At 43.6% G+C, this 15755-nt stretch overlaps 1 protein-coding gene and 1 long non-coding RNA gene across 2 annotated transcripts in view; one reads left to right on the top strand and one right to left on the bottom strand.

The window, feature by feature from the left end:
• The window catches only part of LOC134448888 (uncharacterized), a 405753-nt gene that overhangs the window by 27310 nt on the left and 362688 nt on the right, over window positions 1-15755 (bottom strand). The window lies entirely within an intron of this gene.
• The window catches only part of gon4lb (gon-4 like b), a 50437-nt gene continuing 38886 nt past the window's right edge, over window positions 4205-15755 (top strand). The window contains exons 1-11 of the mRNA XM_063198556.1: window positions 4205-4250; window positions 4862-5109; window positions 5270-5365; window positions 6060-6325; window positions 7622-7696; window positions 8707-8757; window positions 9179-9205; window positions 9838-9936; window positions 10291-10404; window positions 10716-10901; window positions 12013-12259. Of these exons, the coding sequence (XP_063054626.1) occupies window positions 4872-5109; window positions 5270-5365; window positions 6060-6325; window positions 7622-7696; window positions 8707-8757; window positions 9179-9205; window positions 9838-9936; window positions 10291-10404; window positions 10716-10901; window positions 12013-12259 (1399 nt within the window). The 5' untranslated portion in view covers window positions 4205-4250; window positions 4862-4871. The remainder of the gene's footprint in view (window positions 4251-4861; window positions 5110-5269; window positions 5366-6059; window positions 6326-7621; window positions 7697-8706; window positions 8758-9178; window positions 9206-9837; window positions 9937-10290; window positions 10405-10715; window positions 10902-12012; window positions 12260-15755) is intronic.

The following is a 15755-nucleotide window of genomic DNA, read 5'->3' as shown; positions in this document are numbered from 1 at the left end:
GACGGGGGTCCAACGGCGGATTGTGTTGGGCCAGTTGAATTGTGCCTATGCACACAAATACTGTACACACACAGGCACGCGCGCGCACACACACACACACACACACACACACACACACACACACACACACACACACACACACACACACACACACACACACACACACACACACACACACACACTGTGTATACACCACGCACACACACGCACACACACACACACACACAAACGGTGTATACACCACACTTGGCTTGTGCCCATCCCACACCAACAAAATGAGAAAATAAGAACACACTCATTGTTGTCACTCTTCACAAGTGTTCTGTTTTGTCGTTTGTTGCTATGTAATTATTGCAGCAGTATTTTTAAACACATTTAATAGGGTTTCCAGAAATGCAGTGATTTTAGTCAGTGGCAGTAGTGACTTCATCATCATTGTGCACAGCAGGGTTGTCAAACCCATTTCGGTTTAGTGGCGACATACCGTCAATTTGATCTCAAGTGGGCCGGACCAGTAACGTAATTTGAAAAATTTCAGCTTCCTTTCATAATCGCTTCACTAGTCAATCACCTTACGGTGTATGGCAACAGAGCGGATATATCAGGAGCGTTCGCTGTAAGTGGCATACATACGAATAGGCAAATTCGTTCTCAAGTATTGAAAACCTGAATACTCTGCAGCAGCTCTGGAATGGCCTAGATATTTACCTACTTCTTTTTTACATTCTTATTCATTTATCTTTTCAAATCTGGGGCCGGATTTAACAGGATTGCGTAAATCATCTGGCGGTCCTCATGTGGCCCCCGGGCCTTGTGTTTGACACCCCTGATGTGCAGGTTCATGAGATCAACCATTGCCACCTAGTGGTTGTTTAATGTACATGTAGTTTAGGTTGGTTTGATGTTTTCACAATTCAAAACAAATGTCTATCACCATCTGAGCCTGATTTAGTAGGACATTTAACACAACGTGTGTGTGTGTGTGTGTGTGTGTGTGTGTGTGTGTGTGTGTGTGTGTGTGTGTGTGTGTGTGTGTGTGTGTGTGTGTGTGTGTGTGTGTGTGTGTGTGTGTGTGTGTGTGTTGGTACTCATAAAGCTATACAGCATTGCCTAGTAGGGTTTTCACACTGTAACAAATCTCACTAGAGAATAACTCACAGACATAGAAGCCCATTAAACTCAAATAGGGTATATTTCATAATCCACACGAAAATGTGACAACAGATTATTAAACATGTGTTGTTGGGATGTGATTTTTATAGTTATACTGTATCATCGCGTCACAAAGACGACAATACTTCAGTTTGGACAATAGGTGATGGTACTCCAGTTCAAACCTTTTGCCAGAACTGTCACACACACGCACACGCACACACACACACACACACACACACACACACACACACACGCGCACACGCACACGCACACGCACACACCTGTCTTTGGGTTTAGTCAGTGTTTTGTTGGCCTGTGTAAGAAAATGGATTGAGGGAAATGTCATCGGAACACAGTGGGCCAGTGATTCTCAAAGTGTGGTCCGGGGACCACTAGTGGTCCGCGACAGAGCTCAGGTGGTCCGCGAGGGGATTGCTACTTGTCCAAAGACAAGCTAGAAGTAGGCTATATTCATGACATTATTGCAAAGCTAAATATAGCTAGAGTTATATTTTCACCAAAATAAGACAGGCCTGTAAATGTGAATTACTTTGTAAAAAAATAAGGGATCTGCATTGAAATGTAGCACCCCCAACTGTCAATCCAGTTGACAGGTGGTCCCTGAACATTTTTGGGGGCACAAAGTGGTCCTCGGTCAGAAAAAGTTTGAGAAACGCTGCAGTGGGCCAACATCACTCAGCGGTAACCCGGAAACAATGGACGATTATGAGAGGACTGTGGTGGACGATTATAAGTCGACTGCAATGGATGACTACGAGGCGACTGCAACTTCTGGTTGTCAGAGTGTGCAGATAAACGGACGCTGCTTCAACTGATATTCAGAAGGCCATTTTGGATAAAGTTGTTCCTTTTGGAAGCTTAAATTGGATTCATAGCTATAGTGTATATATAATGGGAAGACTGTATATTGTGTGTTCAATATGTATGTGCCATGGGGGGAGAGCTTTAAGTCTACGTTACTTTGATGTGATTAGTTTTCCATTGTATAGATCAAGCTATAACATTACAAGATGTGTGTCTGACGGCTGTTATTGTTGCTCCAAGTGTTGTTTCTTTTTAGGAATTAGGGTTGGTTATTATGTGAGTTTTTAATATGTGTTTACTCCTTCAAATGTTTTGCTTTTCTAAAAATGCCAGTGTTCTGGTTACATTTTGTTCTTAATATAATGTCAATGTTTTTTGTTCATACAGTAATTGAACAAAATGAAACCAGAACCAGCCAAAATGTCAATGTTTTATTTTTCATGAACAAACCTGAAGCCACCTCCTTTTCAAACAAAAACTGTGGTGAAATTGAGACCATTAGTTATATTAAATACCTGTCAGAGACTTATCCAGTCATTGGCCTTACCTAAATTACTCAAAATAAATAAATAAATGAATAAAACACATACATGACAGCAATATGTTTTTAATGTCTTTATTTTAGAAGAGAGAGTTGAAGTTTTTCTGTCCATAGCGAGGACAAACCCTGTAGGAAAACTAGTTACGGTTACGCACTGACACTGTGCGCCCGTGGGGAGTTTGGCACCGTGGGTAACATGTTGGCTCCGTGCGCAAAGTGTTATTTATTGGTACTTTTCCCATGTGCATATGTGTAGGCCACAGGCAGTCTTTAATAAATAGGCTATACCCTTTCCTCATTTTACCCAATGGGCTTGTCGGGATGCGTATTCAGCTTCTCCTCAGCTTCAGCACCTCTGCGTGAAAGCTCTGACCGCTGCGAGACGCTTCTTCAGTACTCGTTTGAACCGTCCTTTCCCTGACAAGGAAGTTGGTGGGCCTACATGAGCTGAGAGGCAAGAGTCTGAAAGTCCATAAGTTCCAACTGGCAGATTTTTTGGCCTTTCAGTTGCGCAATGGAGACGGCTCGCCGCGTCACAGGATACTGAACGGACAGGTGTATTCATCTGGTGCGGGATGTTCTCTATGTCGGTGAGAGAGTATGACTGCCGTCTCAGCGGGCGATGGACAGGATGCTGAGGGCCTTTTGTATCCACACCGAGAGAGACACTCTGTCCATGGCACTCGAAAAATAATGATTCCCTTCTTGGAACACACGGGCTTTCTCCAAGAGCGAGAAATCCATAGGGAGTGGTGATTTTAGTCAGGTGAGGAAGAGACATGGCAGCTCTTGTGGCAGGGTCAGCTGAGATGTCATTACAGCAGCACTGTGGCACACGAGCTTCAGCACCACCAGCACATGATTTCACCTGTCTGTCCCGTAGAGATGACAGCGCCAGCCAGGGCATTGTGTGCCGCCTTGAACTCGCCAATGCCGTCGTCTCCCGGTCAGTGGCACATTGTGGAAATCCTGGCCGTCGTGACTGACAGAGTGGCGGGATAGTAAACTTGGGGACACGGTCAGGCGTCACCACCATGTCGCGCAATGACAGATGTTTCAGCGCGAAAGGCTGGCTGTCCAGAAAGTTGGTATGGCAGCCGTCATGGCTGAGATTCTTGGTGAATAGTTGTTCCTTTCCCATGTTAAAGGTGGTACTTATATGCCGTATGAGGTTGCCTGGCTGGATCTGTTAAGAAGTTTAAAGTTTTATAAGTTGTGCGTCCTCTTCCTCCGTGTCTCTCACTGCTTTGCGCGCGCTCATGGCAGCAAGGTAAACTGCCATCTGAAGTTCCACCTCGGGAACTCAAATCAGTTTGAAGTGGGGCTAGGATTATATAGCCTGCTGCTTAGCCCTAACTCCGCCCAGCATGCCAACTCTAGCTAAATGTGTTATTGACTCAGAAACAAAATTAGTTGCTTAACACGTCCATGCCATTGCCACATCTTTTCACCCGAATATGCGTTCAATAGATAGATAGGTATGTTGATAAATAAATACATAAATAAATAAAGTACTTATTAATTCCATTGTTTCCTTAGCTAATGCCATGTGTTTGACCAAAATGTTGTGCAGTAGGGCATCACTACTTCACCTTTTTTGAGATACAATGAATGACCCAGTAGTTCGTGGACGTGGAACACAGTGTATTTTTTAAGTGTTCTGGGGAAGGTTATGACTGTAACACCGAATGGAGCGAAGTCGCCAATGGCTATAAACAAACCGGTCTGGGTAAGCACCTTGGTTGTATTCTATGTTGGCTTGAGCGAATTTAGTCATTATATAGTATAGTTTGATTTACCATACGTAACTGATGAAAATCTGTAGAAAAAGTGTGTACAAACCCATTCACACGATATGTTTGCTGGTGGATTATCCCCAGAGTGCTGCCGCCTAACCCACCAGTTAGCAGTTAGCCTACATTTCAAATAAGTGGGTTATTGTGTTGGCAGTTCAAACATTTAAATGTGCTCGTTCTTTTGTTGCCTCTATGTAGTCTTACATTTGGTCCGTTTTGGCATGTCGTATATCTTAGAACGCTTAATGTGCACTATCCACGCTGTTAGTCTGCACTCTCGAATGTCAGAATTAGCTCGCTGACCTTGTTTGTTTGGGAATTTCAATGCAGTTCCCCTCACTTCCATTGAACAGATTCGAGCAGCTTTGTTATAGCTTTCTGTTGTTTACCACTGGAAATGACAAAGAACTCACTCTCTCGGTCCAGCAAAGATGACAGCTCTGCTATTTAATCGCAGTTGGGTTTCGCGCCTAGTGTTTAGATTAATCTTGTTAGGCCAGCCTAGTAGAGCTCTACAGTAACAGTTCAACAACATGTGTTACAGCACCGTAACAATGGGCCAGAAACGGAAGACCCCATCTCCGGATCCAAAGACTAGTCGTTTGAAAACACTGAAAAGGATTGCCAGGTCCAGATCCCCAGGCAGGAAGAGGATCAAACTCAGTCCCAAGAAGAAACGTCCTGTCACCCCTTCCAAAACAAAAACAAAGTTAAATAGGGGCCTGAAGAAGCACAAGACACACAGAAAACTGTTTCAAGGATTCAAATGTCAAGTTACAGCAAGTACCCCGGGTAAGTGGTACCTTAATTCAAACTTAACTCATCATTAATAAACTTGATTATCATAGGACTAAAGAGCAACGTATTGTTTGTTCATGATATTACATGGATGGAATATATCGGATGCCACGATTATTTGAAATGTAATGCCATGGCTTTTTAATGTTTTTAGAGCACAGTGAGTCAGAGAACCAGGTGCTCTTCAGCCTGCCGTCACCCCCCTTCCAGTCTGAGGAGGACACAGAGCCAGGCCTGGTTATCACTCTCGGTGAGCACTTCATTACATTAAATTACTTTACAATTAGCTGACTATTTTATCCAAAGCGGAATCCATTTATTTAGGTACAGGGTATTGGTTACAGGCCCTGAAGCAATGTGAGGTTCGGTGCCTTACTCAAGGGCACTTCAGCCATGGATGAAGGTAAGGGTTGGATTTGAACCTGCAAACCTCTGATCTAAATGCCAGCACTCTAACCATTTACCCATGGCTGCCCACTTCCTGTTCAAGATATTATTTTGTGCATTTTTTGAGTGCACATTTGATTCTTGCTGAAATCTTCCACTTTGGTTAACTTTTTCGCTTCTGAGGATTCTTTGTTGTTTGATTTGTTTGGTTGTTGCCAGCAAAGAGACACATGGTTTCTTTTTTTTTTTTTTTTTTTACAATGGAGTCATTTCTGCATTTGGGCATATGGTGTTGTTTTGGGGGGGCTCAAATATACTACAATGAATAAACTTCTTAGTTAGTCCCCTAAAAAAATAGCAATAATAATTTAATCCATGCAGTCATGGCATTGGCTGTGGTTGCACCACCCTGACGTGGGCTAACTACTGAAACGTCATTGGCCCAAACCAAAACTACTGAAACGTCATTGGCCCAAACCAAAACTACCGAAACGTCATTGGCCCAAACCAAAAGTACTGAAACGTCATTGGCCCATTTGCTTGTTTTGTTTCTGCAGATGAGGAGCAGCAGCGTAAGATCCAGAAGCCACAGAGGAGGAAGAATGGGAGGAGAGCAAAAGCCAAAGCAGCCTGCACAGATACTGAGGAGGAGGAGAAGGTGGGAGGGGAGCGGAAGGAGGAGGAGGAGGTGCAAGGTGCCCCAGATGGAGGAGAGGACGGGGAGGAGCAGTCGGACGGGGACTGTGGCAAGCTGGACAGAGACCTGGAGCGCAAGTCACGCCAACACAACTTAACCGCCGTCAACGTCCGAGACATTCTCCACGTAAGTCATGTCCTCTACAAGTCAAGTGAGCTTTTATTGTCACTTTCTTCATATGCACAAGTCATACAAGGAAAATGAAATTACGTTGTCTCTCTATACCATGCCAGGAAATAGACATATACAAGACTGATATTTTACAGACTGGCATAAAGTGCAAGACAGGACAGGTAACAGTGATGGACTGGTATGCCTCGCTTGCCCTGGTACTTGTAGTACTGTAGGCTCTTTTAAAATACAAATTAATATCACATGTACAGGGAAAAAACAGCTCAATTTAGTGAGCTTAAGGCACAGTCCAACACTTAGACAATTAAAGGATAATCTCCATCAGTATTACCATACTTGATACAAGTCAGTCTTGACTTCCGGGCGCTGTTCTGTGGCGATGTAAAAATAATTATAATCACTAGCTAAAACTTTTTTTCTTTCTGGTTACTCTGTTCCCTTTACTGAGCTCTTGCCTGTGAATTATGTGACACCTGCATCCATCAGGAGGACACATCTCTGAGGTTGCCTTCAGATAAGACACTTGTAGAGTTAGTTGTGCACAATCCCTTGTGCTGAGCAAAAAAGTAACGTTTTGTGTAAAAAAGGTTTGCATGCTACTTTGGCTTTTTTCTTCCTAAAGTTATTTTTTCTTTTTATTCACTGGTAAGCATAATGACGTTTCGACCTCTTGGTCTTCCTCAGATTCATCTCAGATTCATCTGAGGACGACCGAGAGGTCGAAAGGAGTGTGAGAACCTTATTTCCACAACATTTCTCAGATAAGAGGCGTAGAGGAGTTGTTCTCTCCACTGACCTTTGTGATCTTCGTCCCTTTTTGGGCTCCTCAACGGCCGTAGTGGAAATGAGAGAGAGAGACCAAAGACGGCAATCGAGGAACATGTTTTCCAGGCTTCTCAATCTCTCTACTTTTAGGAAAGTCCATTGTAAACCTGATCTGATTGTCCTGGTCTCATTGTATATTAATGACTTTTCTTGACAGGTGACCACAGTCAGGTGTGACATGTTGAGATCATGACTGGTGTTTTGTTGTTACTTCTTGAAAGAGGAGAGAAGTGCCGCACACTCTCAAATTGCATAAGCAAGTTTTTAATGTGACAACGTTTCGGCTTGTTGGCCTTCCTCAGAGGCACTTCTCTCCTCCTGCAAGTGTTTTACTGTTTACCAGAACCTCCACTCATTGTTGTTACTTCTTGCTGACAAAGAATTTCTCCAGGGGGACAATAACCTATCTAAGTAACTAGCAGTCATTACCAGTAATACTTGACATGTTGTGCTTTCTCATCACAGGAAGTCATCACGAATGAGCATGTTGTTGCAATGATGAAAGCAACCATCATAGAAACACAAGACATGCCCCTCTTTGTGAGTATCTATGTAGTAACAAATACATTCCATCATTATTCAGCTCTCTGATTTGTTTCCCTTGCAGTATTAGTTTATACTGCCCTACAAATCAGAACGCAGTATCTTGAAAATGATCGAAAATGGGTTTAGACCGGAAATTGGCTTTAAAATATCTTCTTTTTCTTGTGTTAAATCTTTTTGGTCGAACTTGGTCCCGTTTCCGAAAAAATCGATAAAAACTGATTATACTGCGCTTTTTGGTTTTAGGAGGTTACGTCGTACTAGCCAAGAACGCAGTATAATGCACATTATACTGCACTTCTCCATTGACACCGTGGTTTTGGTGTAGACAGTAATACCACAACAGAAAGCAGTACAATGATTTTTCAGCTAAAAAGTAATGAGAATGTTGTTTTTTTTGTTTTTTTCTTGTGTGCATAAATTTCCACCATAAAAAAGTATTATAAGGAAGTGTCATCACCACTTTACCTCCAACACAGTTGCGTGGCCAGAAAGGAAACTTTAAAGCCTTTTTTCTCAGTTTGCCATTTTGAATTATACTGCGTTCTGAAATTGTAGGGCAGTATAGTGGTGTGGATCGGCACTGCTCTCACGATCCGATTCAATCACATTTCAGGAGGTAGCAATTCGATTCGATCCTATGCGATCCGATCCGATCCGATTCAATTCTACAATGCATTACATTTCTACTGAAAGCAAAGCAAGTATTTAATCAGTCATGATGAGGCAATACAAGTAGTCAGATACTGAGCAACAATTTATTGGCTGTTTTCTGTATCAGTCTGTATCAGTCTTGCAATGTTTTGAAGTGCTTTTATTTAATTTAACATTCATTTGCTCCCGAAATATCCACGGAAGTAATTGAAACTTTAAAAAATTGCCGGATCGATTCTGGAACTTGCCGGATCGATTCTGGATCGTCCATGCCCCGCATCGATTCGGATCGCCGAATCGATCATTGTTGACACCACTATTAGTTTATATATTTTTTTTCCTGTAACTTTCAGGAGCCCCAGATGACCAGGTCGAGGCTGAAGGAAGTTGTTGAGAAAGGAGAGGTAGGCTTTTCATTTGGTTTATTTCAGTGTTATTGAGTGCGTTTTAATATGCGACCTTGCCTCCTCCACTTGCCTCCTCCACTTGCTTCTCGTCATGATGACATCACTGACAACAGCATTATTTTTCAATATCTTGCAAAAGCTCAATTGTAAAGTCTTTTTCTCATTTGCAATTGGGATGGTGAATGAAAAACAGTCCCTCAAAAGTTGTTGTGGCGAGGCTGACAGCTGGGAAACTTTATCGTTTTCTCCACGGAGGAGGGGCCAGGGGGCGGGACGAGGAGACAAGCACAAGTGGAGGAGACAAGGTCACATATTGGGATGCACCCTTCATGTTGTAATGAACAAAGTCCCTTTCAGGTGCTTGATACCCACGTGGCTCATGTGTCTTTGTGTGTGTGTGTGGTTTTGTTTTCTTCAGGGAATTCCTAAATCTAATGGAGTGAAGGTATGTACACATTATTTTCACCATGATTCATTGACTGTATAGGTTCTATCCATCATTCTTGATTCACCATCATGTTTTTTTTAAAGTCGATGTTTATTTATTGAACTTTTTTTCCCCAAAAATACCAAACAATCAACATGAAGGATTGAATACAAAATAGACAAAAAAAGACAAGCAGACAAATAAAAAATAAAAAAAAAACAACAAAAAAGGGGCCCATAAAAATAGTCACCATATTCTTCCTGAAAAAGAAAATTCCATGTTAATTGTCCAATGTCCATGTTAATTGTCCAATGTTCTGCACAGGATCGCAAAAGAAATTAAGACTTTTTTTTTTTTTAAGAGCTGGGGGCTGCCATATTGTAGAAGACATATTTGTTGGTATAAGACAAGCACAGAGTCATTTTACAGGATATTGACAAAGACCAAGCACATAATGAATGAATGCATTACACGACCAGGTGCATTGTCAGCTGTTCAACATATGAAATGAATGACTGCCATATAACATGAAACTTGTCTGTTGACCCATTCAATGTGTATCTAATCTTTTCTGCCTTGAGGAAAATGCACCATCATGTGTTAACCTGATTGTGCGGTCATCTCTCCCCCTGCTCCCTACCTCCCTTCAGCCTCCACAGTTTGTGGACATCCCCCTGGAGGAAGAGGAAGACACCTCTGATGAAGAGTACTGTCCCGATGAAGACGAGGAGGACGAGACTGGTGAAGACGTACGTTAACCCTTTTTAGCCTGATGCTGCGTATACAGATCCTGGCCATATAATAAGAATATCATGAAAAAGTTGATTTATTTCCATAATTCCATCAACAATGTTAAACTTTCATAGATTGTAGATGCATCGCCCACATTTTGAACTATTCCAATCATTCATTTGTTTATTTTTTTACATATTTTGGCCTTCCAGCTCCAAAAAAACATGAATTGAGGAGTTCACATTATTCATGGGGAATTCATTCATTTTCAATAGGGTTTCATTTCTGGTGACAAACATATACAGTGTCATGTACTCCTAATGAAATCCAATAACAGCCTTGTTGTGTGTGTGTGTGTTTCCCCTCTGTAGACGTTCCAGGAGAGTGATGTGGACAGCACCGCCTCCTCCCCCAGGGTCAGCCGGGTGGGGCGTTCTAGAACCCCAGTGGAACACTCCGAGGGGGAGAGCCAGAGCCCCCGACCGGTAATGCTGCCTAAACCACACTCTCAGACCAGGGGCTTGTACTAAGAGGCTGGGTCAGGAGTAAACCAGGTTAAGTTAAGCGGTAAATCATCTAATAGGACTCCAGGCTCCTCTATTGGATGATTTACCTCTTAACTTGACCTGGTTTACTAATGAATCAGCTTCTTAGTGTAGGCCTCAGGACTCTAAATTGACTTTTTTTTGCAAAACATGGTCGCAAGCAATATCTTTGAAGATCCCCAGAACTAATTTCACCTATTTTGACCCATTTTCTTCCATCTTGCTCCAACCCTGCTCCACCTACCCCCCAGAAGTTGAAGGCGTGCAGGCACCTGCGTGTGGCCGTGGTCCCCATGGGCCCCCCTCCTCCCCCCCAGGCCTGCAGCTCCCCACGCCCCCCGGGGCCTCCGGGGGCCCCCGACTGCTCCTTCATGGAGAAGCTGCACGCCGTGGACGAAGAGCTGGCCTCCAGCCCCATCTGCATGGGGCCCTATCAGGTACAGCCAGGGGCTGCACATACTGACACTTTCTAACGTAATTGTTCTATTGTATCATCCTGGGGCCTATACATGGGTACCAAAGTTTGTTTATAACCTCACTGCCCGAAACTATCTCCGCACAACTCAACCTCTGATTGTTGCAAACCGCTGTCGGTAAAAAAAATAGTGCACGTGGTTGGCTGCCAGTGTCTTGCCCCTCCTCATAGCATCGTGTTTACAAACATTCAGAACCCATGTATACTGCAAAGCTGGTTCAGGATAGGTCAAGGTTAAGTTAAGAGGTAAATCATCTAATAGAAGAGCCTGGAGTCCTCATTTTCTTAAGAAAAGCTCTTGCATTAGATCATTTACCTCATCATTTACCTTAACTTATCCTGAACCAGCTTTGTAGTATATGCCTCCAGTGTCTGTTTTGTTCGTTGTGTAGCTACGTCGTAGCTGTTTGATGTGCTGTGATAATCTGTGGACATGACGTGTTGTGTGGTGATGAAAGCCTGGTATCATGCTGGGCTCCGTTTCTCGAAAGCATAGTAGGTTGCCAATGGGAAATTGCATTTGCAACCAAGTAAGTTGCTAACTTAGTTAGCAACAACGTTGTCGAGAAACGAACCCCTGGACTGGTGGCACTGGTGGTGTTCCTGAGCGGTCACTGAAAGGTGCTTCTTTCCTCCTCCCTACCCAGACGCCCAGAGGGGCGGAGTGGGGTGGGGTGGGGTGGGGTGGAGTGTGGAGCAGGTGCCGCGCTCCAGGCCACTACTGAAAGATGTTTAAAGTGATACTGAAATAACCTTATTTTACACCTCCCCTTGAGTTAAATAATAGGCTTTTACCGTACTCCTATACTTCCAGCCGTTTTCTAGTTATGGCAGTGCACATTTTACCTCCAAGCTAACATTGAGTCCTATGAGACCAGTTAACTGCTAGCATGGAGGTAAAATTTGCACTGCCATACCAAGAGAATGGTTGAAAGTACAGGAGTACGGTAAAACCCTATTATTTAACTCAAGGGGAGGTGTAAAATAAGCTTATTTCCATAAATGAGACAGTATCACTTTAACTCTTCTACTGTGATATAATAACTATCTTCATATTTCTCTCTCCCTACTAGGCCCTGAGTGGGGGCGGCGGGGCGGAGTGTGGTGGGGGCGGCGGCGGCGGGGGCGGAGACAACAGCCTGATGGCGTGCCGCACGCGCTCCAAGCGGACGCTGCGGAACATCCCCCTGGGCACCCTGGAGGCGGAGCTACACGCGCCGGACATCACGCCCGACATGTACGACTACGGCTCCGCCCTCCTGGAGGATCGAGACTGGAGCGACTGGCTACGCGGCCTCATGGATAACGTAGACAACGAAGGTGAGGAGACTGGTGTGTGTGTGTGTGTGTGCGTGCGTGCGTGCGTGCGTGCGTGCGTGCGTGCGTGCGTGCGTGCGTGCGTGCGTGCGTGCGTGCGTGCGTGCGTGTGACTGGAGCGACTGGCTACGCGGACTCATGGATAACGTAGACAACGAAGGTGAGGGGACAGGGGTGTGTGTGTGTGTGTGTGTGTGTGTGTGTGTGTGTGTGTGTGTGTGTGTGTGTGTGTGTGTGTGTGTGTGTGTGTGTGTGTGTGTGTGTGTGTGTGTGTGTGTGTGTGTGTGTGTGTGTGACTGGAGCGACTGGCTACGCGGACTCATGGATAACGTAGACAACGAAGGTGAGGGGACCTGTGGCGCGTGTGTGTGTGTGTGTGTGTGTGTGTGTGTGTGTGTGTGTGTGTGTGTGTGTGTGTGTGTGTGTGTGACTGGAGCGACTGGCTACGCGGACTCATGGATAACGTAGACAACGAAGGTGAGGGGACAGGTGTGTGTGTGTGTGTGTGTGTGTGTGTGTGTGTGTGTGTGTGTGTGTGTGTGTGTGTGTGTGTGTGTGTGTGTGTGTGTGTGTGTGAGAGAGAGACTGGAGCGACTGGCTACGAGGACTCAAGGCCTCTGACATAGGCAACGAAGGTGAGGGGACAGGGGTGTGTGGGCATGTGTGGGCGCGTGCGTGTGTCTCTGTGCGGGCCGTGACTGGAGAGACTGGCTCGACAACGAAGGTGACATCTGTAAGTGTGTGTGTGTGTGTTTTTTGTTTTGTTTGAGTTTTTCATCTCATAATAACCCATCTGATAATGGCCAAAGACACACACACACACACACACACTAGGGCTTGACATTAACTTTGTCGCTTGCCGGCCACTGTGGCTAGTGGTTTTCCCAAGTAGTAGTAGTAGCCACATTTAAAAAAAAAAAAAATCACACTGTACATCCAACCTCAGAAGATGAGGTGCTTAAAGCAAAAAGAGGAGTGCATGGTTTCTACATGGAAATAAAACAAACAAATAGAAACTGAGTAACTGAGCTTTTTCTTGGACTTAAATACAAACAATTGATACACAAGGGGCAAAGTGCAGAATATACGCTATGCTGATATGTCATACTATAGAATAAGCCACCTGCCAAATTGGCTAGTGACACTGAAATTGTTACCAGCCACAGCCAAGTTTTACCAGCATTTGGCCAGTTGTAAGGTGCCAGTGTCAAGCCCTGACAAACACACACAAACACACACACGCACACACGCACACGTCCTCCCTTCGGGACAGAGCAGCAGAGGGGTGCTGTGTCTGTTTGGGTTGGGAGGTAGAGAGACGCTCACATGCTGCAGGAGCTGCTCACCAGACTGGGGCAGGCCCTGTAGCTCAGAGCTACACACACACTATAGACACGCACTTACACACACACACACACACACACACACACACACACACACACACTATAGAGATGCTCAGAGCTATTAAAATGATTTTACATAATATATCAAAGTCAGTTCATATCAGATTGACAAAGTCATTCCTCTTGTGTCTGAGGCATCAAAGCCATTTATTTTTTTCAAATTGGCTTTTGGTTTGATTTGTTGATTTGTTAATTTACTGTTCCGTAAGGCAAAAAATCCAACACACCTCAACATTGTTGGAATGGGCCCTTAAGACTAAACTGAAATTGATATACAGTGAGTCCAATATGTATTTGATCCCTTCGTGATTTTGCCGGTTTGCCCACTAATAAAGACATGATCAGTCTATAAATGTATGATAATATGTATTCAAACATGGAGAGACAGAATATCAAAAAGAAATTCCAGAAAATAACTTAAAATAATATATTTTAATTTATTTGTATTTAATTTAGGCAAATAAGTATTTGACCCCTCTAGCTAAAGAAGATAAAGTGCTTTGTGGCAAAGCCCTAGTTGTCTAGCACTGAGGTCAGATGCTTCTTTTAGTTGATGACAATGTTTGTGCATATAGTAGAAAATATTTTTGCCCATTTTTCTATGCAGATTATCTCTAAAACATTAATAGTTTGTGGCTGTAGCTTGGCAAATGGGAGGTTCAGTTCTCTCCATAGAATTACTATAGAGTTAATATTTGGAGACTGTCTAGGCCACTTCACGACTTTAATATGCTTCTTATTGAGCCACTCCTTCGTTGCTTTGACTGTATGTTGTGTATTATTGTCATGTTGGGAGATCCAAAAATGGCCCACCCTTCAGTGTAGTGGTGGAGGGAAGGACGTTTGCACTCAGGATTGCACATTACATGTCTCCCTCCATCCATTTGTTGACAATGTGAAGTTGTCCTGTGCCTTGGCCAGACAAACACCCTCAAACCACAATCATACCACTTTCATGCATGATGGTGAGGAGGGTGTTCTTGGGATCATAGACAGCAGTACTCTTTCTCAAAGCACATTGAATTGTGTTAATGCCAAACAGCTTGATTTTGGTTTCATCTGACTACAGCACCTCCTTATCATATCCTAAACCAGTCTGATGTCTGCTGGCAAACCTCAGGTGGGACTGCACAGGTTCCTTCTGAAGTAAAGGTACCATGTGTGCGCTACAGGATTTTAAACCTCTGTGGCATTAAGTGCTACCAGTAGTTTTCTCAGTGATTTTGGTCCCAGTAGCTTTGATATCATTGTCTAGTTCATCCCGTACAGGTCTAGGGTGTTTTCTTTCTGTTCTCATGATTATTGAATCCCTACAAAAGGTCAAATATTGTATAGAACCCCAGACAGGCTGATGGATAGTCATTTTATATTCCTCACATTTTGGAAGAAATGCATCAACAGCTGGGTCATTAATACCCAGTCTCTTTCTTGTGACTTTGCAGCCCATTTAATCTTTGTTCAGGTCTAAAATCTTGTCCCTGATATCATTTGACCGCTCTTTGGTCTTTTCCATGCTGGTGAGGTTGGAGTGTGACTGATTCACTCGTACTATGGACTGATTCCGCTGATTCAATGTGTCTCTTATGCATGTTAGTATGTACAGGTGTCTTTAATTCAGATGACAAGTTGATCGGAAGTGCCCATCTGGTCTGTGGGCCCGGAACTATAATCAGTTGGCAGGGGATCAAATACTTATTTTGCTCGATGAAATGGAAATAAATTAATATATATTCTCTTACGTTCATTTCTGGATTTTCTTTTTGCTATTCTGTCTCTCCATATTAGAATACATATTATCATAACATTTATTGACTGATCATGTCTTTGTTAATTGGCAAACCAACAAAATCAGCAAGGGATCAAATACATATTGGACTCACTGTAGGTGTGCGTGTGTGACTAAGGGCCCTTCTCAAAACCTAGTGCAGTGCACTTCCAAGTGTAATAGCCTAATTAGTCACGCCCAGTGATTGGATAGTCTTTGGTGAGCTGTCTCTACAGAATATTCAATCACTGGGTGTGACTAATAAAGAGTATCCAATCACTGGGTGTGACTAATTAGGCTGATACACTTGGAAGTGCACTGCACTAGGTTT

The sequence above is a fragment of the Engraulis encrasicolus genome, chromosome 5 (assembly GCF_034702125.1).
Source record: "Engraulis encrasicolus isolate BLACKSEA-1 chromosome 5, IST_EnEncr_1.0, whole genome shotgun sequence".
NCBI lineage: Eukaryota > Metazoa > Chordata > Actinopteri > Clupeiformes > Engraulidae > Engraulis > Engraulis encrasicolus.
The sequence above is the reverse complement of the archived record's forward strand: the minus strand, read 5'-3'. Positions and strand labels throughout refer to the sequence as shown.